At 45.8% G+C, this 21,860-nt stretch overlaps 1 protein-coding gene across 1 annotated transcript in view; it reads left to right on the plus strand.

Moving 5' to 3' along the window:
• LOC309555671 (uncharacterized protein) overlaps nt 1-20,459 on the plus strand; it is an 82,164-nt gene extending 61,705 nt beyond the window's left edge. The window contains exons 17-21 of the mRNA XM_082257702.1: nt 2,957-3,052; nt 7,773-7,874; nt 8,220-8,325; nt 13,241-13,357; nt 20,131-20,459. Coding sequence (XP_082113828.1) covers nt 2,957-3,052; nt 7,773-7,874; nt 8,220-8,325; nt 13,241-13,357; nt 20,131-20,203 — 494 coding nt within the window. The 3' untranslated portion in view covers nt 20,204-20,459. The remainder of the gene's footprint in view (nt 1-2,956; nt 3,053-7,772; nt 7,875-8,219; nt 8,326-13,240; nt 13,358-20,130) is intronic.
• The last annotated feature ends 1,401 nt before the right edge of the window (nt 20,460-21,860 follow it).

Genomic DNA, 21,860 nt, shown 5'->3' on the forward strand with positions numbered 1-21,860 from the left:
GGGAAAGGCCGAACACGTTCGGCTATTCCCGGGCATGCGGCGCATGCGCAGTGACACGTCTGCGCCGAGCGGCGCCATTTTTAAAAAGACACTCTAGCCAGTGACTCGAGTATAAGCCAAGGGGTGCATATACTCGAGTATATACGGCACACCTAGAACTGTGCACCCCCTCGTGGCTGGGTCCTCACCTTAATTTATGCGACCTTGAGCTTAAGCTTGATCAGAAAACGCTTAGTGCCATTCCTAGGCTGGGAACAATCTTCCAATTCCCCCCCCCCCCCCCCAAGTGGGGATCCTCCCTCAGGGATCGCTCTTTGTAGCAAACAAAGGGGAAAAGAAAGTCAATATGATTAGAATACAGAATTATTAGATAAAAGCAATAAATGTACTCAAATACTGTTGGTGCTGTGAGTGCACCAATCTATCTATAGCAAACCAGTCTCAGAAACTTTATCGTTGTGGTGTAGTAGAATCACTGGTCAGCTTTTAGCCACCTGCATCCACCTGCTGCCTGTACATTGCTCTGTCCGTGCCCCTCCCCTACGCGTGACGACACAGGGACCTCGTGTCTTCCTCAGGGGGATATGTATGAGACACTTCTGAAGTTGACTTTCCACCACACCACATGAATTTGTGTCACCGCTTTCTCATGGTTGTTCACTCACCAGATGAATGCCAAATATTTGCATATCCAAAAACAGAGATTGTCTTTTTCCACCCGCCGCAACCACAATCTGCCAGCGGCATCTGTTGGTTCACCTGCCAGTTTTTTATTCATTAAATGTGAGTGCAATTTATGAGGTGTTTACTTTGTACTCGAATAAAAGACTTTCAACTTTTTTATGGTGTCACGCTATGGATATCTTCCGTTTTTCCCTCTATTTGTTACACCTTTATGGAGCGCCATTAGTGTGCGGATATCACTTGGGATCACCATTAACCCTTAAGAGGCTTCCCTGTTTTTTTCTTTTGCTGGATATGCGAATATTTGGCTTTCATCTGGAGCGCCATTATTGTGCGGATATCGCTTGGGATCACCATTAACCCTTAAGAGGTTACCCTGGTTTGTTTGCTGGATATGCGAATATTTGGCTTTCATCTGGAGCGCCATTAGTGTGCGGATATCGCTTGGGATCACCATTAACCCTTAAGAGGTTTCCTATTTTCCTTATTTTTTTTGCTGGATATGCGAATATTTGGGATTAATCTGGAGCGCCATTAGTGTGCGGATATCACTTGGGATCACCATTAACCCTTAAGAGGCTTCCCTGTTTTTTTCTTTTGCTGGATAAGCGAATATTTGGCTTTCATCTGGGGCGCCATTAGTGTGCGGATATCGCTTGGGATCACCATTAACCCTTAAGAGGTTTCACATTTTTTTGCTGGATATGCGAATATTTGGCTTTCATCTGGAGCGCCATTAGTGTGCGGATATCGCTTGGGATCACCATTAACCCTTAAGAGGTTTCCTATTTTCCTTATTTTTTTTGCTGGATATGCGAATATTTGGGATTCATCTGGAGCGCCATTAGTGTGCGGATATCACTTGGGATCACCATTAACCCTTAAGAGGCTTCCCTGTTTTTTTTCTTTTGCTGGATATGCGAATATTTGGCTTTCATCTTGAGCACCATTAGTGTGCGGATATCGCTTGGGTTCACCATTAACCCTTAAGAGGTTTCCCGTTTTTTTTTTTTGCTGGATATGCAAATATTTGGCTTTCATCTGGAGTGACATTATTGTGCGGATATCGCTTGGGTTCACCATTAACCCTTAAGAGGTTACCCTGGTTTGTTTGCTGGATATGCGAATATTTGGCATTCATCTGGAGCGCCATTAGTGTGCGGATATTGCTTGGGTTCACCATTAACCCTTAAGAGGTTTCCCTGTTTTTTGTTTTTTTTTTGCTGTATATGCGAATATTTGGGATTCATCAGGTGAGTGAACAACCAAGAGGGAGCGGTGACACAAATTCACGTGGTGTGGTGGAAAGTTAACTTCAGAAGCATCTCGTATATGAACTTTTAGACATTCATCTCCTATTAGGGACTTTATTTCTATTAAGTCATTAATCAATTAATCACTTTTCTCACGGGTGATTATGCTTTGCGCAACTGTTTACTACTATTGATTATGTTTCATTGAAGTAGACATGTTCTTAATAAAAACAGAACGCAATCAGGAGAGACAAAGTGCCTGAAGTTAAGTGCTGATCTCCATTTTTCCTGTAAACATTTAGTTAGGCCATGCCTGACAGGCATCCCTGTTAAAAGGCTTTAAAAAAACATCCAGGCTTTGGACATTCGAGTATTTAAATATTTCTAACAAGCAGTGAATAAATTCTAAAACAAGCCCTCCGTAGCCACCGGTACTCTGGTGAAATTCATCCTCAAAGTAGTTCATAGCAGAAGCAGTGAAGTCCTCAAGTCAGATCTCGGCACTCTGCTCTCTTCCGTCTTACTGAGCTTCTACATTAGAGGTTAGAAGGATGGAAAGTTCCAAACTCCCTGCTGGAAGAGGGGGAGCAGAATTTGAGAATGAATTGCTCCACAGTGCCTGCAGCTACAGGGGTCAGCGTGGGCTTGTTTAAAAGATTGTTCACTGCCTGATAAATCTGTACAAGCAGCCACATGCACAGAAGTAATACCAATAGGTAAAATGTTTTATCTGCAGAAGCAGTATACTGATGAGCTCATCTCTGTCACTCTGCTCATTCCTCCTGTCAGCATGCTCCTTGCACAGCAGGTCAACTGATTGATGGCAGTTTTTCTTTAAGATTAGATTTCAGCTGCCCACATTTTTTGATCTAATGACTGTTGGGGTAACCAGTTTTCACCGTTAGGTCACTTCTGCTTATATCATATGATCTGTGTGAACTGCTGAGGTGTGTGATGTATATTACATCCAATAGGATTCTTCTATATGTAAATGAATACCTGTTTGTTTCTGTTCCCAGCGCTTTGTAGCCCGCCCTGCCTGAACGGAGGAAAATGCATTGACGTCAACAAGTGTGTGTGTCCCAGCGGGTGGCTCGGGGCACGTTGCCAGATAGGTGAGAGATTTTCTAGGTGTTGGGTGTGTGAATAGCTGAGATGAGCAATGGCCTCTGAATGAGCTGCTGAATTTTATGGGCCCTCCTAGCCCTTCTACTGTTGATCTGCCTTGTAGCTGCCCCCAAGCACTGACTGACCCACAGACAGACAGACATTCACTCCATCAATCTCCTTTTTGCAGATTTGATTGGCTTTATTTCCAAGGGAGAGAAGGTTGGGGGTGCAGGATATCCAAAAACAGCAGCAAAAATTCCCACCGCTCAGTAGTATCTTCAACCTCTGCCACAGGCTAATGCATATTTAGTAGGCCAGATGGACTGCTACCCTTAAGTTTCTGCAGTCACTTTCAATGGGCTGATAGGAGGGGCTTTTGATCAGGTAGCACTGTTCTAAAGTCAATGAGAGCTCGTCCTACTGGCATCCAATCATCAGTAGTTGTACTTTCCATCACAGCTCAGTCACAGTTCTTGGGGCAACCTATGGAGTGCACTCATGGGCGTAGGAACCGGGGGGGATGGGGGGGGGACACATTCCCCCAGGAAATAATGCGGGGGGGACAGGTATGGTGAAATCCCCCCCAGTTTAGTGGGGTTTACGACCCAGAAAGGCGCCGATTGGCTGCCTTCTGGGGGCGTAACCTGGGCGCAGGAAAGAGCGCTTGGCCACCCCCACCTTCGTGATATCCTGGCTGTGATTGGTCCAGTCTCCAGCCTGGACCAATCATCATCCAGGACATCCGATCGCTGACGTCGCAATGGGGGCGGTGCCGGTGCGTGCGTCAGTCACTCACCGTCACCGCCGCTCACCTTCCCGCCGGTTCCCGCCGCAGAGAAGAGGAGAGGCCACCCGCCGGTTCCCGCCGCAGAAGAGGACGAGGGAGAAGCCGCTCACCTTCCTGCCGCCGCCGATAGCCGAGCCGCCGCCGCCAGGTAAGTCCATTGGGTTGAAGGGAGCACGCACGCTGGTCTCTGCATTGATTGGGGGACAATGCTGTGGCACTCTGCAATCATTGGGGTACAATGCTGACTGTGACACTCTGCAATCATTGGGGTACAATGCTGTGGCACTCTGCAATCATTGGGGTACAATGCTGTGGGCACTCTGCAATCATTGGGGTACAATGCTGTGTGCGCTCTGCAATCATTGGGGTACAATGCTGTGGCACTCTGCAATCATTGGGGTACAATGCTGTGGGCACTCTGCAATCATTGGGGTACAATGCTGTGGCACTCTGCAATCATTGGGGTACAATGCTGTGGGCACTCTGCAATCATTGGGGTACAATGCTGTGGGCACTCTGCAGTGATTGGGGACAATGCTGTGGCGCTATGCAGTGATTGGGGACAATGCTGTGGTGCTCTGCAGTGATTGGGGACAATGCTGTGACACTCTGCATTGAAAGGGGCTCGCGCGCTGAACTCTGCATTGATGGGGGCACGGAAAAGCATATACCTGGCGAGTAAAAATGCTGTCCCCCCCAGATTTGTGTGGGTTCCTACACCCTTGAGTGCACTCCAGAACAAGGCAGCAATGCATATATGCAATGGCTGGACGTTAAAGTGAAACTAACATCTCTCAATCGACATTGACTATTTTTAATCCTTATGCTGCTAGCATTAGTAAATAGATAGGAGGGTATATTGTACTTTAATTTTATTTTATTCTACATTTCTTCAGTTGCTTTCTGGTTTCTGGCCTAGGCTAAAATGATGTCATACATCCCAGGAGTCTTCATGGGAGAAATGTAGGAAGGGCTTTCTCAGCTAAGCACACCCTACTGCCTGTATGCCTGACCTAAGTGCAGATGGATTCCAGGAAGTAAATGCTACATGTATCATTTGCCCTTACCCAAGATGGCCAAGGCTAGGCGGGTGTTTTTCAAAGTGAATTCTCACCAAAATAAAGCATAGATACCTGGAAGGATGGGAAAGTTTGGTTTGAATATTAAAAATTTATTAAACAGGGCTTTCAGTTTGTTGTTCTCAGATACCGTTGATTTCCGATTAAAGAGCCGCCTGCCCTGCCACCTCATACTTGCAAAAAGTTGTCATAAGGGGGTACAGAAACATAAATCCATCAGATATACTGTGAGCACATGTATTACCTTAACATTATAACATTGTTTGAACACCTATCTTCACCATAAGCTTCAGACCGGTGTCCAGTAAACCATGACACTCATAGGACTTACAGCAAGGTAATAAAAAGGCCAACAAAGGTGTGACAAATATGAAAATGGGAGGTTGGGAACTTGCTTGATGGCAGGTCGTCTACAGAAGTGGTCACTAACCCCAATCTTTGCCCTTTTTAATGTCTCGCCCTCCAAGGCTTTGTGTGGAGAGGATGTAACTGTAAGAGGTCCTTCCCTCACAGCCATGGTTTGGGGAGAATGTGTGTGTGAAGGGTCCAGTCTTGGCCTCCCAGGACTACTGCTTGGGGAGGATGGGTATCCTTTGTTAAGGATGTTTCAAGCAGCCAGGCCTCCCTCTCCTTAAAATCAAGGGGCTGTCAAGACTTCTTCAGCTTCCTTCCCCTGGCAGCAGCCCTGTGTAATGTTCCGGTACCTTTGGTACCCTAAATTACTCTTTTCACAAGTGTATGCGCCCCACCATTCTCTTTTGGAAAGGTGCGCATACACCTTTAAGACTGAAGCTGTCATCACTCAGCGCCGGACTAGATGGCTATTTAAAGCGCCGGTTCTCACTCACATGTGTTCGTTCAAACACCCTTACCTGGATGCTAACTTGGCTTGAAGCTTTCGTGCTTGCAAGCATACCTCGCTGACGGAACCTCGCTGCGCTGATCCCTGTATCCCGCTTCCGGATCATCCGCTCCTCCTGAACCAACCTTCGGCTGTATTGCTATTAGTGCTAAGTACCCCGCAGGGGAACCCTCTATAAACTTATTCTAAGCTTACACTATCTAGCTCTGCATAGTAAAGACTATTTATCACATCTGCATATCTAGATTGCTAGTTCTTAAGACTACTGCTACTTATTCCTGCACTGGGTTGATCTCTCTTGTATGTCCACCTGCTACTCTGTCATCTGCTACCATACATGATTGCTAAACCTACCTGCATCCATCTGCTACTGTCTTACCTTCAAGTGTCTGTCACCTACCACCTCCACTCAACCTGTCTCTTAAATCTTCATCACTGTGTTACTACATACATAAAGTCACTCTAGGAACCAGCTTGTTGAGTGTGTGTATTTACTAGCTGAATTAAGACCTTCCACACATGATGAGTCATTGAGGTTGGGAATGGTATCTCAGCATCTCTCTTACATGACTACTGAAGTGGAATATTTCTGCAGCTGAAAATCCACACCATACATGAAACGCAGGAGCGTTACACCCTGAGAGGCAAGGGACCTCTAGACTCCCACCCTCCTTAAGCCTGAGAGGCCAGGATTGGGCCCTTCACACACACACACACACACACACACACACACAATCTCCGCAGAGAATGCAAGGAGAGGCAAGGGACCTCTGGACTCCCACCCTACTCAAGCAGCAAGCCTGAGAGGCAAGGGACCTCTGGACTCCCACCATCCTCAAGCAGCAGGCCTGGGAGGCAAGGGACCTCTGGACACCCACCCTCCTCAAGCAGCAGGCTTGAGAGGCAAGGTACTTCTCACACCCTTCTCAAGCAGCAGACCTGAGAGGCAAGGGACTTCTGGACTCCCACCTTCTCAAGCAGCAGGCCTGAGAGGCAAGGACCTCTGGACTCCCACCCTCAAACAGCAAGCCTGCGAGGCAAGGGACCTCTGGACTCCCACCCTCCTCAAGCAGCAAGCCTGAGAGGCAAGGGACCTCTGGATTCCCACCCTCCTCAAACAGCAAGCCTGGGAGGCAAGGGACTTCTGGACTCCCACCCTCCCTAGGCAGAAGGCCTGAGAGGCAAGGGGCTTCTGGAGGCCCACCCTCCTCAAGCAGCAGGCTTGAGAGGCAAGGAACCTCAGGACACCCACCATCCTCAAACAGCAGGCCTGAGAGGCAAGGTACTTCTCACACCCTTCTCAAGCAGCAGACCTGAGAGGCAAGGGACTTCTGGACTCCCACCCTCAAACAGCGAGCCTGCGAGGCAAGGGACCTCTGGACTCCCACCCTCCTCAAGCAGCAAGCCTGAGAGGAAAGGGACCTCTGGACTCCCACCCTCGTCAAACAGCAATCCTGGGAGGTAAGGGACCTCTGGACTCCCACCCTCTCTAGGCAGCAGGCCTGAGAGGCAAGGGACTTCTGGACGCCCATCCTCCTCAAGCAGCAGGCCTGCAAGGCAAGGGACCTCTGGACTCCCACCCTCCTTAAGCCTAAGAGGCCAGGATTGGACCCTTCACATCCACATTCTCCGCAGCGCATGCAAGGAGAGGCAAAGGTCCTCTGGAATCTCACCCTCCTCAAGCAGCAGGCCTGAGAGGCAAGGGGTCTCTGGGCTCCCACCCTCCTCAAGCCTGAGAGACCAAGACTGGACCCTTAACACACATTCTCCCCAGAGAATACAAGGAAAGGGAATGGACTTCTGGAGTCCTACCCTCCTCAAGCAGCAGGCCTGAGAGGCAAGAGACCTCTGGACTCCCACCCTCCTCAAGCAACTTCCAATCAGCGGTTATAGATGGTGCAAGACCTGGTGGTTTTAAGACCAGATTCATCTACTAAAGGCAGCAATGATGTAACAAAATCAAACATGAGTGTGAATGTATTTTCTTTCACTTCCAGAGCCTGTGCGCTGTGAGAAGCCATGCCAGAATGGGGGCCGGTGTGTGGGATACAACGTCTGCCGATGTCCTACTGGATTTCAAGGGCCTCAGTGTGAAACAGGTGAGACATGTCCTAAGGCAGCTTCATAAAGATATGATATCATATAGCACCTATTGAAAGTGGCATAATGGGGTTGAATATTGGGGGAAAATAGGTTGTTCACTTTGCAAATTTGCCCTAATTAGCTCAATTAGGGAATATTTGCAAGAGCAGAATTGCTAATTTTACACCAGAAATCAAGACTAAATTACTCCCCTTCACCATAATGACCACCTTGATTTACATCCAAAGAAAAGAGGAAGCCAACACCACATAGCACCTAAGAGACCTCACATTACATCTGCTTATTATTCATAATCCTCCAATACTCTCTTATTGTCTTCCATCTCTCTGGATCTCTTCCAGCTATTGCTGAGCCCTGTGTACCACCCTGCCAACACAGGGCGAACTGTAAACCCTTCAACAAGTGTGAGTGCGTGCCTGGCACTGCGGGACATCGCTGTGAGAAGCTGTAAGTAACCCTGGGGTAAGGGTCAGTAAGTGTGAGCATACTGGTATTAGACAGTTCTGGGTAAAATGGGAAGACTAAAGTAGTGTTAGCCAGAGATGTGCAAAATGTAAAATATTAGCTTTGGATCGGATTCCATTGTTAAATTAATAATTCTGTTTCGTCATATTTATTATGTTAGAATGATTCATTTTTGAAATTAGTTACATACAGTATGTTTAAATTAATTTAGTATACTTGGATTCGGTTAATATATTAGTTATTTTCCAGTCGATTTGAATTTTGGAAGATGGCTGTATTTGTTCTATTTTATTCTATTTTATTTATATTCTCTTTTTTCTATTCTATTCTATTTTGTTTTTGTTTTTTCTATTCTATTTCTTTCTTTTCTATTTTTTTCTTTCTATTCTATTTTTTTTTTTTCCTATTATATTCTAAAAGACAGCCTAAGTAGTGTAGCACTGCCCCCTTGAGGGCTGCTGGTTTTTTACACTTTTGGATTCCCCTGGGTTACCCGTAGCAACTGCATGCAGAATCTTAACACTTTACTTTCTTGGCTCAGTCAATAAACAGTCTAGGGGTTGTTGTTTTTGTTGTTTTATTTGATATTGGGTTTGGAGAAGGGATGAGTGGGATACTCCAACACTTGAACTATTCACAATGCTGAGGACTTCTATCTGAGAATGCGGCCAGGCCACAGCTTCATCCTGCCACTAGATGATTTTGAAGGAATGTTCCTTAAGTACTTATCTTCAGGGCACTCGCCTAGTACCCCCTTTCTATCCACCAGCTGACACCCGTCCAATGACTACTCTACTCCGGAGTGGCCCTCTTCCTGGTCAGGTCCTTAGGCACGATCCCCTGTACTCACGATACTGCTTTCCAGGTTCTCCAGTGCCTCAACTCCTCCTAGTCAGCTCTCCTGGACCTCTGGGTTCAGCTCCACACTTCTGGCTCACCAGGCTGACTGCCTGTGACTATACACCAACCACTGCAGAAGAGAAGGCAGCCACCACCCTCCTTCCCGGGACTCACCAGCCAATGACACCGAGCACATGTGCCCCTGGCTTTTATACCACACCCCACAATGCACGAGACAGCAGTCTGTGCCAATCCCTGGGGCTGTATCAAAGCCTGTGTACCCATTGGCCAGGTTTCCTCCACTATCCAACGTGCCTCCCCATGGGATCAGTGGGGACACTACCTCAGACCACATGAATGACATACTGAGCACATTGAGCAGACCTAACCCACAGATCCTGCTCTCTGGTAGGCAGAGAGAATATAGAATTTACCTGTTGCCCCTCTGATAGGCAGACAGAGCCAAAAACTATACTCACTCTCTAGCACCTACCTAGGAGGGTGCTACAGTAGGAATCATTATCTTATTTCACTTTTATACCTTACTGTATTTATTACAATATGTTTCCAGTTCGAATTCATTTTCAAATTCAGATATTTGGTTATTTCATTGTGTTAATTCGTTTGGTTATAATTTATTTCGGACTAATAAAAACTCATTACCATTGTGATTTGGAAATTCGGATACATCCAAATAAGGAAAATGACGTCAGAATTTTGATTCGTAATGGAATGAATCACACATGTCTAGTTTTAGTATAACTCAACCCAAGAAAAAAAATGTCATATATTGAAGATTACCAATCCTCAGATGTGATGGCTCAGTAGCTTTTTTTTTTTCTTTTTTTTTTTCTTTTTTTTTAACCTGGTGATCCTGCCAGTAACACACTTCATGTCCTACAGTGACAACGCTCTTCAATGTACAGATTCTATGGAGGAGAAGGGTTGTCACCCTTGGACATGAATTGTGTTAACTGCAACTCATAACATAGAGTGGAGGTTTTCTCTGGTTCAACAAATGTCAACTCTGAGGGAGGTTTGGGATAAGATTGCATAGTGAACAGAACAAAACCAGATTTCAGGCAGGATCAATGGGTAGTAGAGTTCTGCCTAAAGCAAAAGCATGAAGCTCTCCCAGGCACACACCTCCTAAAGAGTAGTGTTCCCTTAAAGAGGAAGTAAACCCTCCTCAGGAAGTTGTACCTATAGGTAAGCCTATGATAAGACTTACCTATAGGTACTGTAAATATCTCCTAAACATGTACGGTTTAGGAGATATTTACCTTTAATGCAGCCAGTGACGTCACTGGCGCATGCGCTCTGAAGGAACGGCTGATCGTGCCGTTCCTTCAGAGCCCCGTGCCGTGACCGTCGGCTCCCGCGCGCGTGCGCGGGAGTGACGTCACCGCGGCTCCGGCCAATCAGATGGCCGGATGCCGCGATCCCGGAAGACGGGCGACTGAACATGTCGCCCATCATACAGGTAAGAGAGCGGCACGGCGGGGGCTCGTTCTAAGGTAAGTATTTCATAATGAGCTAGTATGCGATGCATACTAGCTCATTATGTCTTTCTCTTGCAGGTTGTAAAAAAAAATAAAAATTTTCTGAACGAGTTTACAACCTCTTTAAAAGCCAGGGCCAAAAGTCAGTAGGCAAGAGGCCACCCTGCAGTCCCCTCCAAAAGCCCCTGTCCTGGTTGGGTCAGTCATACTGATAATAAGTATTCCCTTGTCAGCTCCATCTGGTGGTCATAATGCAGTATTTTCCTAATTCACACTATTCTTACAAATTAACCACTTTAGCCCCAGAAGATTTTGCTGCTCAATGACCAGGCCCCTTTTTTCAACTTGGCACTGCGCAAATTTAACTGACAATTGCGCGGTCGTGCAATGCTGTACCCAAACAAAATTTACATCCTTTTTTTCCCACAAACAGAGCTTTCTTTTCGTGGTATTTGATCACCTCTGCGCTTTTTATTTTTTGCGATATTAATAAAAAAAGAGCAAACATTTTGAGAAACATTAAGAATGTGTTCCGGCTGTGTTTCTCAATGAGAGTGCCACATCCCAGGTAAATATGAACCAAATTGTGTGATCCCCTAGGGGTGGGACTTTTTAGGCAACTCGAAAAATGGAAAAATCTTTTACTGTTATTCATAAATTTTATTTATATATGCAAAAGGAGAACATACAAAAGTAATAATAATAATACAATAGATATGTAATAAAAATAGGCAAAACTGATGGATTAAAATATGCAAATGCACTCAACCATCTACTCCAGGTTTTATCCAACGTTTCGAGGTAAAAAACCTCTTCCTCAGGGATTGTGCTGGAGGTAGTTATTTCTGTAGATATTGAGAGAAGCATATATGTCACATTAGACAGCAGAAAGATACAACTTTTTTTTTTAGAACATGTTTAAAAAAACATTGTTTACACGTTTTTTTTTTTTTTTTTTACTAGTAATGGCGGCGATCTGCGTTTTTTTTGCAGGACTGCGACATTGCGGTGGACAGATCGGACCTCTAACTGACATTTTTGACACTTTTGGGGGGACCAGTGACATTACTACAATAATCAGTGCTATAAATATGCACTGTCACTGTACTAATGACACTGGCAGGGAAGGGGTTAACACTGTTGGTGATCAAGGGGTTAAATGTGTGCCTCATGCTTACCGACGTGTGTGGGGGAGGGGGTTGTGTGACACAGACAGAGATCGCAGGTTCAGCTATGCTGAATCCTGTGATCTGTCCCTGCCTGTCACAGAGAAGATCCGCCCGCTTTGTTTACACAAACAGGTGGATTTCCTCACTCGATCCCCGACGATCGGGGAAGAGAGGCGGTGATCCTCTCTCTTTCCCCGACTCCCACTGTGTCTAAACACAGTGGGAACGCGCACGCTGCCGCGACACCTAGGAGTCCAGCGACGTAGGTCTACATCAGTGGACCCAGGGCTGCCACTGTGCCGCATTAGCAGCACAGTGAGCGGTCCTAAAGTGATTAAGAACATTTGACCCGGTGGGAAAATAGCCCAATAACTTTTGATTTTGCCAGCATTCACAAAGAATGAATGTAAATGCAGTTTCAGAGGATGAATAGCTCTGAATAACGTTTTATAAATATACCCCTTAAACTTTCAATTGGCTCCTGGACAACTAAGGTTCTAGTGATATCTCAGACTTAGTATTCAAAGCAGAACAGCTTGAAAAGTTTCCTATGTTACTTTCCTAATCAGTCACTCTCTTACCGCCTCCAGTCCTCTAGGACACAGGTGTCAAACACAAGGCCTGCGGGCCGAAAGCGGCCCCCCATGCCATTTCATATGGCCCTCGCACCTTTCCTGATGCTGCGGCACGCCCCACTCTTGTCTCTCCCTCCACCTAGTCTCTGTAGTCGGCAGTAGAGAGGATGGAGCTCCTTTGCCAGATCCTGCACTCCTCTGTGCAGCAGTAGAAAGGCTCGTCTTTGCCCCCCCCCCCCCCTTCTCAGCAGTCTGCAGCAGAGAGGCGGGCAGAACTCCTCCTAGCCTTTGCCTCCCCTGGTCTCAGCATTCAGCAAACTCTGGAAACAGACTGCAGCCCTCCTCTGGTTCTCCTCCAGACCCTGCACTTCTTCCCAGATCCACCGGCATCTTCTTCCTGGCAGCAGCACAGGGTAAGGGGGTGCATTGTGATGTAAGGAAAGGTGGGTGATTCATGACTTCTGATGGTCGGGGGGGTTTTGACATCTCGTGTAAGGGGGCGTGGGGTGCTCTGGACATCTAATCCTACAGATATAACCGGCCCTTTGAGGGCAACCATAATGCTGATGCGGCCCCACAATGAAATTTAGTTTGACACCCCTGCTCTAGGACTAAATAGAACTCCATGTCAGCCAGTATCTTCAAGGATTCCTCCCAAGAGCAAAGATCCTTCCATCACTGCAAATCTCTAGATCCAAAGTCCTAGGAACAAAACAGGTGTTACACTGGGCAAAAACACAAAATATCCCCAAATATAATGTAGAAAAATACTACATCCCTATAATTAATTGTTGCCCTTACTCTCATGCAGGACATGTCCCATCGTTACCACCAAGCTGAGCACGTCAAGAGCCGTCCGCCAGGGGGTGCGAGAGAGTTATGTGGAACGCTGTGGTCCGCTGGGGGTCCAATTGTGTACCAAATATCGGTGAGTACCGCCCAGGTTTTCAGACAGACCTATAAAATACAGTGCTTTCTGCTGGTCAATAAATTCATAGAAAGTGGCAATTCCCAGAATTGCTTGTATAGTGCCCCCACCTCCAACCAAGAATGATATCACATCTTTCTTCAATGCAGAATTGTAAGAAAAGTGACAGATAAAAACGCTGGTCCATTTCTAAGGATTGAGAAAAAAAAAATCTGTCCTGATTTGTGATACCAAATACTTCATCCAAAATAAAACTGATGAGATAGCACTAAATTGAACTCAGTAAACATACACTCTAAAGTGTTAAATCAAATTCATACAAAGAAGGTTAAAAAATAAAGCCATCCATATACAGTGAATAAGGTTCAATAATAAAGTAAAAAAAATATTAAAGTAAAAAAAGTGCAACTTATAAAATGCAAACAAAGTCCACAATAAAGCACCATGTGAACTAGGACAAGTGATTCCAGGGAAAGTCCAATTTCCACTGCTATTATTCTTAGGTATATTATTAACCACTTGCCAACTAGTCACTGGGACTGTACTGCGGCAAAGTGGCTCGATTCCGTCCAGCGACGTAGACCTACGTCGGCCTGACTCCTCCCCCTGTAGGCGGCGCTCCCGCTGTATTCAGTCACAGCGGGAGTCGGGCCAGGGGAGGAGCGTCGATCGCCGCTGCTCTTCCCCGATCGTCGGGGAATCGAGTTTGGAGATCCGCCCGCTTGTGTAAACAGAGCGGGCGGATCTCCTAAGTGAGAGGAGGGTGGTAACCAGCGCTATGGATATGAACTACCAGGCTCGTGGGGTATTTAGGTTGCAGCCACCAATCTCCTAAGTGACAGACAGGGTCAGATTGCAGGGTTCAGCATAGCTGAACATGCGATCTGTCCCTGTGTCACTCAGTCACCTCCCCCCACACACGTCAGTAAGCACCAGGCATACATTAACCCCTCCCTCTCCAATAAAGTTAACCCCTTCCCTGCCAGTGTCATTTTTATAGTAACAGTGCATATTTATAGCACTGATTACTGTAGAAATGTCACTGGTAACCCCAAAAGTGTCAAAAATGTCAGTCGAGGGTCCGATCTGTCCGCCGCAATGTCGCAGTCCCGCAAAAAAAAATCGCAGATCGCCGCCATTACGCGTTAAAAAAAAAAACACCAAAAATGACAAAAATCTTTCCCTTAGTTAGTAAACGCAATAACTTTTGCGCAAACCAATCAAAATAGGCTTATTGTGATTTTTTTTACCAAACATATGTAGCAGAAAACAAATTGGCCAAAAATTTTAAAAAAATTTTGATTTTTACATTTTTTTTGGGGGGGAATTTCATATAAAAAATGTTAAAAATATTGTTATTTTTTCAAAATTGTCGCTCTTTTTTTGTTTATAGCGCAAAAAGTAAAAATCCCACAGGTGATCAAATAATACCAAAAGAAAGCTCTGTTTGTGGGAAAAAAAGGACGTAAATTTAGTTTGGGTACAGCGTCGCACGACCGCGCAATTGTCAGTTAAATTTGCACAGCGCCGAATCGCAAAAAGTGGCCTGGATGTAAGACAGCAAAATCCTGCGGTGGTAAAGTGGTTAACGTGCCGACTTCATGTGAATTCCACTTATGAGTCAAGCCAAGGTGTTCTCTAGCACCTATACTGGCATGGAAGAGAGGCAAAAAGCATCTTACCAAATTCTGTGGACCATTAAATTATAAATGGTCCGTGGTATCCAGAGCTGTTATCTTCATTACATACACAGCAGTTAACAATACCAACAAAGAGATGAAAGGTGCAAGACATAAACAGGTATGTAATACTGCTCCTTTATTTAAAATATAATATGCACTTACATTACAGTACACAACACCATAAGCACGTTTTCTTAAAATCCCTTGGTTCAACGAGACAGGCAGATCCTCTAACGCAGGACTATCGCTGCCCTGGGCATTATGACGTCACATTGTTGCCATACCCTACGCGTTTCATCAGGAAATGTGGTTGTGAATTTGAATTTGCAATTTAGAGGGAATGTTTACTGAGTTTTTTAAATTTTTTTTAATTTTTCATTTCTAAGGATTACTGCATTCCTACTACACTTTTAGATGGGGCTGGCTGGAGTATTCAGGGCCCACTAGAGGGCCACTTTAAAACCTTTCTTTTGTTTAAGTTGGGTATGCATGTTTTGGAAAGTGCCAGATCCCTGTCTGTGCATATCTCGGCTACCACACACTTGTTTGCACTACCTGTCAGCCTCAAAGTTGTAATATGAGACAACCCTGAGGCTGAGCCAGGAAGCAGTTGCAAGGGCAAGAGCTGGCCAATACATGCAAATTCTGCTGGAAATGAATGTTAGCAATTGTTTGCTTATCAGCACTCTATATGGAGGGGCTCACTGAGCACTGACAACCCACACTGCTACTGCTAGCTTCTCCATGTTGTGACTCTTGCAATCGGTCATGTGATGTAAAAAGTCTCACCAATAAACAGGGGCAGACTGCCAACTTTTGGCTCAGGGGGCAAATACAAACCAGGGGCCCATGGTGCAGTGACCCGGCCCCCCTCCCTCTTCCCTCTTCCCATCCTCCTCCTGACCCCCATTCCAAGCTGAACCCCTGCTCCAGGTACTCTCTTCTTACTGGCTGAATCCGGGTTCCCGACCTGGTCAGCAGGGTGTGTTGGGGGGGATCTGGGACAGCTCAGTCGGGGCTGGCCAGGGGAGAAGAGTCTCCACTGGGGCATGGAACCAGCCTCTGCTCAGACACAGTTTACACCATTCATGCTGGAGGGGGGAGGGCTGCGCTCTGTTCTTGTCTTCAACCCGCACTCAGTAGGTCAGTGAGAGGGACTTTTTACTTCTCTTCACCAGGAATCCTATAAGGCATGCCTGTGGCAGAAGCAGTGCAGCCTTTTTACGGGGCATCAGAGCAGCCCAGGGGGCAATTGCCCCCCTGCCCCCTGGCCCAGTCTTCCCCTGCCAGTAAAGTAGTTGGAAGTTTTATAGACTGGTGGAGGTTGCAGTTTATTTTCAAATCTGAATGTGGCAGTCTGCTATTTGTCTGCTGGCAGAAGCCCATTGAGGACTAATTGTCCCCTGCCATGGGCTCCAGGCAGTCATCTTGGGGAGGATACAATTTTTATTGGAAACTACATTCTGTGAGATTTGGGGTGGCCATCTTGACTCGGATTTTAATGCATAGGAGATTCTGCTTTATTTGGTGGGCCTAGAGTGTCGGATTAAGATAGGGAAATAGTCCAGCTATAAAGGGAGAGAGTAGACATAGTATTAGAGGGAGGTACCTATTGAGGAGGGGGAGAGTAGGTGTTTCCTTTCCTAAAGCTTCCACTGTCAGCCTCCTAGAGCAGTCTGCCATAGCATTCCTATATCTGCTGGTTTATTTGTGGATCGCAAAGAGACCAAGCTGTATCGTAACTCCCTCCAAGGGAAGTGCTCCTCTGGCATTCTATGTTCTGGAAGTGTATGACCTGCAGCAAACGAGAGTAGTCTAAAAAGTTCATGGCCCGACACAGAAGAAGTGAGCACACAGACATAAAATGTTCAGAGGTTGTTTATTTCGCACCTTCTTACTACGGCAGACTCGTTTCAGATGGCCTGCCTTACCACAATTATGACAGAGCTGATCCTTAAACCAGCAGACTTTGTGCTCATGGTCTGTATTCCCACAACGGTAGCAAGCTGTCTCCCGGCTTGGTGAGGGTCTATATTTCCGATTTGTTGCTGTTGGCTTGACTGCTGTTCTGAAAACTTCCTCTTTAACCTCTTCCCTTCTGCTCTGGGGGTTCAATGCCTCTGTATTTTTCACAGCCATTTCCATCACTGAAGCTATCTCAATTGCCTTTGTAAGGGTAAGGTCTTTCTCTGTTAACAGTCTCTTTTGGCTAGACTCACTATTTAGTCCCATGACAAACTTATCCCTCAGTGCAGTCGGTAAATACTCCCCATAGAACAGGTTGAGGCTAGTCTGCGAAGGGCGAGCACATAAGCCTTAATATCTTCACTCGGCTGTTGCTGCCGCTGATAGAACCTGAATCTCTCTGCAATCTCTAGTGGTTTAGGCTGGAAGTGATTTCCTAACAGTGTCAGGAGCTCTGCCAAAGTCTTTGTTGCTGGTTTTTCAGGGAAAAGGAGATCCCTAAGAATGTCATATGTCCTAGCACCAACCACTGTCAGAAATACTGCTACTTGCCTGTCTCCTGGGATGGCATTTGTACAAAAATACTGTTCCAGTCTCTCAATACAGGAACTCCAGGTTGTCTGTTCTCCATCAAATTCACTTAATGTCCCGATCAATGACATTTTCCTGCTGGGCTTTGTGGGTGTTTGTATCCAGATGACAATCCAGTTTTCCCACCCTCGTCGCCACTGTTATATTCTCAGTGTTGTGAGAGACACACAGGACTCTGATCTGGAACAACGGATGTTTATTCAGGACTCACTGTACACTCCAACATGCATTACAGGACAGTTCTGTATATCAATGCATCCCTTACATGTCTCTAAGATGGCCACTCTGCCCTTTGACCCTTGTCATTACTCCTGGGTGGAAGTAACAGTACATGTGAAACCCTTCAGGCTTAACAGTATCACTGCACCAATCCACTCTTCCAGCTGTTCAGCACTGAAAATGGCGAGTGCACGCTATACAGTTTTCATGCGCTCCTTGCAAACAGTTGGCACCCCTCATACTCAAGATTAAAATGGAGAAAGGTTAAGAAAGAGAAAGTGTTCCATTAGTGGGGGGAGGGTGCTAAATGTTTGCAAGGAGCGCATGAAAACTGTATATTATGCATGCAACATTTTTAGCATTGAACATCTGGAAGAGTGGATTGGTGCAGTGATAAAATTTCGTGTCTGTGTGCTCACTTCTTCTGTGTCGGGCCATGAACTTTAAAGACTGCTATATTTGTTGCAGGTCATGCACTTTCAGACCACAGAATTCCAGAGGAGCACTTCCTTTTGGGGGAACTATGATACAACTTGGTCACATTGCGATCCCCAAATGTCATCAGACCGCCAGTGGCTTGGTGCAGTGATAAAGTTTCATCTCTGTGTGGTCGCTCCTTTCTTGTTGGGCCATGAACCTTTCAGACAACACTTGTATGTGCCTGTGTTTCATGTACCTAGTGATGGAGTCTGACGTGTAGAGGAAGGCGATCTCTTACACCTCCAGCTTGGTTCCCCTGATAAGGTAACAGGAGGTAAAAGAGCCTGGAGTGGCACGAGTGCCCGGTAGTTCTGGTGAAGGTGGTTGAAGATGAGAGGTCTGTGTGCACTTGGAGGCAGGCTGGATCGTGACGCAGGGCAGCAGGTGCAATAGGCTGGAAGACAGTCAGTAGGCACTTGGCAGCTTGCAGATCACAGGCAAAAAGCACTCAGCAGGCCAGCAGGTGGCAGACAGCAGGTACTTGGCAGGCTGCAGGGATGGCCTCCACAGGCTGGACAGAGAGCAGAGTCAGGCAAGGGGGTCAGTAACTACAGACACATCAGATACAGAGTAGCAGGCAGAAGAATAGTCAGGTTCAGGCTGGAGTTGGCAACGGTAGGCAGAAGGATCAGGCAGGGACGTGGTCAAAGGGAAATCCAGGGGTAGGTTCAGGCAGAGTTCAAGCATGGTCAGATGATATAGCAGAACGGCAACAGGACTTCAAGCAACGGAAACAGGTAACAGGTAGCAGAATGTTGTAGACCACAAGGCAAGGTCCTAGTGCAGCAGAGGTGTTCAAATAGCCCTCTTAGCATCAATCAAGTGGCAGGCATGCACGCCGATGGGCTCAGGCATTCGTGCATGCGCAGTTGCACAAGTACGGTTTTAACTAACAGGAATTTGCCGTTCGTGCATATTTATGCGCCTATGCACATTGGTTCTTTGGTGACAATAGGTTTGGCTAATAGGAATTCTCCATCTGTGCATAACTATGCACCTGGAAATATTTTGTCTTTTCCTGACACTGTAGAACCATTGCTGTAAATTGCCTTATTTCTGTGAACAATACAGACTAGTGTTTCTCAACCTTTTTTCAGTCAAGGCGCCCTTTAAAAATTATGGACAATCTCGAGGCACCCTTTAAAAATTGTGAACAGTCTCGGGGCACCCCATTCTAAAAAGTAAATACTATTCTAATAGTTTTACACTGTGCAGCAACATCCACACATAAGACACCTAATGTTAGAGGTTATATATTCTTGCAAAGCAAATACACTTTTGCAAACTGATACCGACTAGTATTCCAATGTTTCTCTTCTTCCTCAGTTTTTCTCCATTACTCAGCTAATATGACCTCAACACTGATGGAGAGGGGCAGGAGAGGGGGATACAAGGATGCTGTGCAGGCAACTGACATCCTTTATATCAACTGATTTAGCCATTGGTCGTTAGGATGCCAGCAGCTAGAAGGTTGTAATGGTGCACAATAAAAACCTGTGGCAGCCTTCATCCACACGCCGGCTTGTATACAATTTTTGGGAAATTTGTAGGTATTTTGCCAAGGCACCCCTGAAGAAACCTCAGTGAAACCCAGGGTGCCTGGGCACCCTAGTTGAAAAAGTGATTTGGACAAAGCCTTAATATCAAATGTCTTAATTCGTATCTTTTCATTAGGAATTCACCTAATTCTCAGGTAAATTGGTTGGGCTCCTCTATAAGGGAGGAACCAAAAGATGACTTTTTACTCCAAAATGAAAGAAAGCTCAAAAATTCTGGTAGAGTTGTACTTGGGTTTTGGTCTTGCTAGCCCTTCTGAATCTTGGTGTCTCCTGGCAGGATCAACCAGGTCCGGGTGTATGTCCAGGCATACGTAGTCGGCTACAAAATCCAATGTCCTACGAAGACTTGAGCATGAAGATGACTCAGAGCACCCTGCCAGTCCTGACATTTGTCTCCAGGATACACCGACATCTCTGTGGAGGACAATACACTGAAGACCTTTCTGACTCACTTTATTGTAACTTGTATCAAGATGAGACTGTAACACAGACTAATGGTCGCCAATGCTGAGCACAAAAAACATTTGTATTCTTTAATATGGTACTTCATGCTGAGATTAAAATATTGTGACTTTATTCAGAAAATAGTATGAAAGCTGTGCTGACTTTTTTATATTGTATGTAGAGTAAAAAAAGTTAATAAAAGTTTTAATAGTTTTATTTGCCCCTTCAATTCGCCAAAGATTTGCACAATGACTGGATATTCCAGGCCTAGGGGTTATAAAATATCTGTGGTAGGTATGAGCAAAATTAAAAGTTCTCATGTCCCTAAAATTTTCTTGTAAAGTTAAGGATTTTGGTGAAATATCTCCATTGTGGTGAAGGGCAATGGAGTCAATGAGGAAGGTGATGGGCTTTAAAGCTTAACTCCAGCACAAAACCTTTTTATTTAAATATATTCCTCAGTAGCCACAAAGTTCCGCATTTGGCAAGTACAGGTCTAGCTTATATTTTATGAGAAGACCCTCCCCACAGGGGCGGCCTTTTTATCCAACATCCCTAGCTAACGATTTTGTTAGGCGTTAACTTGTAGCCTTGACACCTTCCTCCTGGGCAGGTTTCTCTCTATCCTGTCACTAACTATCTAGTAAGTCCATTGCGCAAAGTGGGTGTCTACAATATCCTCTTTATCACAGTCTCCAACACCCAGTCTTTCTTCCCTACAGAAACTTGTTTGTTGGAGCCTTAACAACCATTCACCCTGTAGGGGCTTGAAGCAACCTCTTCAGGGGCCCCTGCCACCAGGGCACCCCCCACCAAAAACTCCCAAGACACTGCCAACTTTCTCCTGGCTGTCCTGGAAAAGTTCCACTGTTGGCCCCATTGGCCCAAGAATAGTCCATTTGGTACTTTAAATAATTTGTAATCCCAGATCCCGGCCCGATGGCCCAAAGGATCTCCAGAATAGCAGCTGGTAGTCTTTTAAGTTTTCCTGAGAGGGTCGGCCCTCTGTTATAAGTCCACTAGCCAGTGGTATCTCAAATTGTCCTCAACCCCTTTCTGTAAGGATAGAAGGGGGGTGGGATAATGGACATAGGGCAGAGGCCCCAACAATAACTGGACTTGAATGTTCCTTAGCTGTAGTATATTTTTTTCTTCTCCAGACAGAAAGCTTAGGCTAGCCAGCCTTAATTGAATTTTGCATATTTCCTTCAGCAATAGAAGTCTGGTTGGGGAATCCGCACAGTCTTCTCATCCTCTTCCCGAATTCGGATCAACCAGGCCTGGCCCGATCCATTTGGTTGGCGAACCTCCACTCGGTCCAAATAGATCGCCCGCCCATGGTTCCATTGAGCTTTTACAGATTGGAAAGTCTTCCACAAGTCCAGCCTGAACTGATTGCGGTATGACTTGGGTACAAAGAGTAAGTCCCATATAGCTCCATCACACCAGGACTCTCTTTTGGCCTCTATTTCTAGCATGACCTCCCGTGGAGCATAGGGATAGTCATACCCATACTCTAAGGCCACCTTCCTCTGTATCCACCTCTGCATCCTGGAAAATCTG

Source organism: Pelophylax lessonae, assembly GCF_965119305.1.
Source record: "Pelophylax lessonae genome assembly, chromosome: 5".
Lineage (NCBI taxonomy): Eukaryota > Metazoa > Chordata > Amphibia > Anura > Ranidae > Pelophylax > Pelophylax lessonae.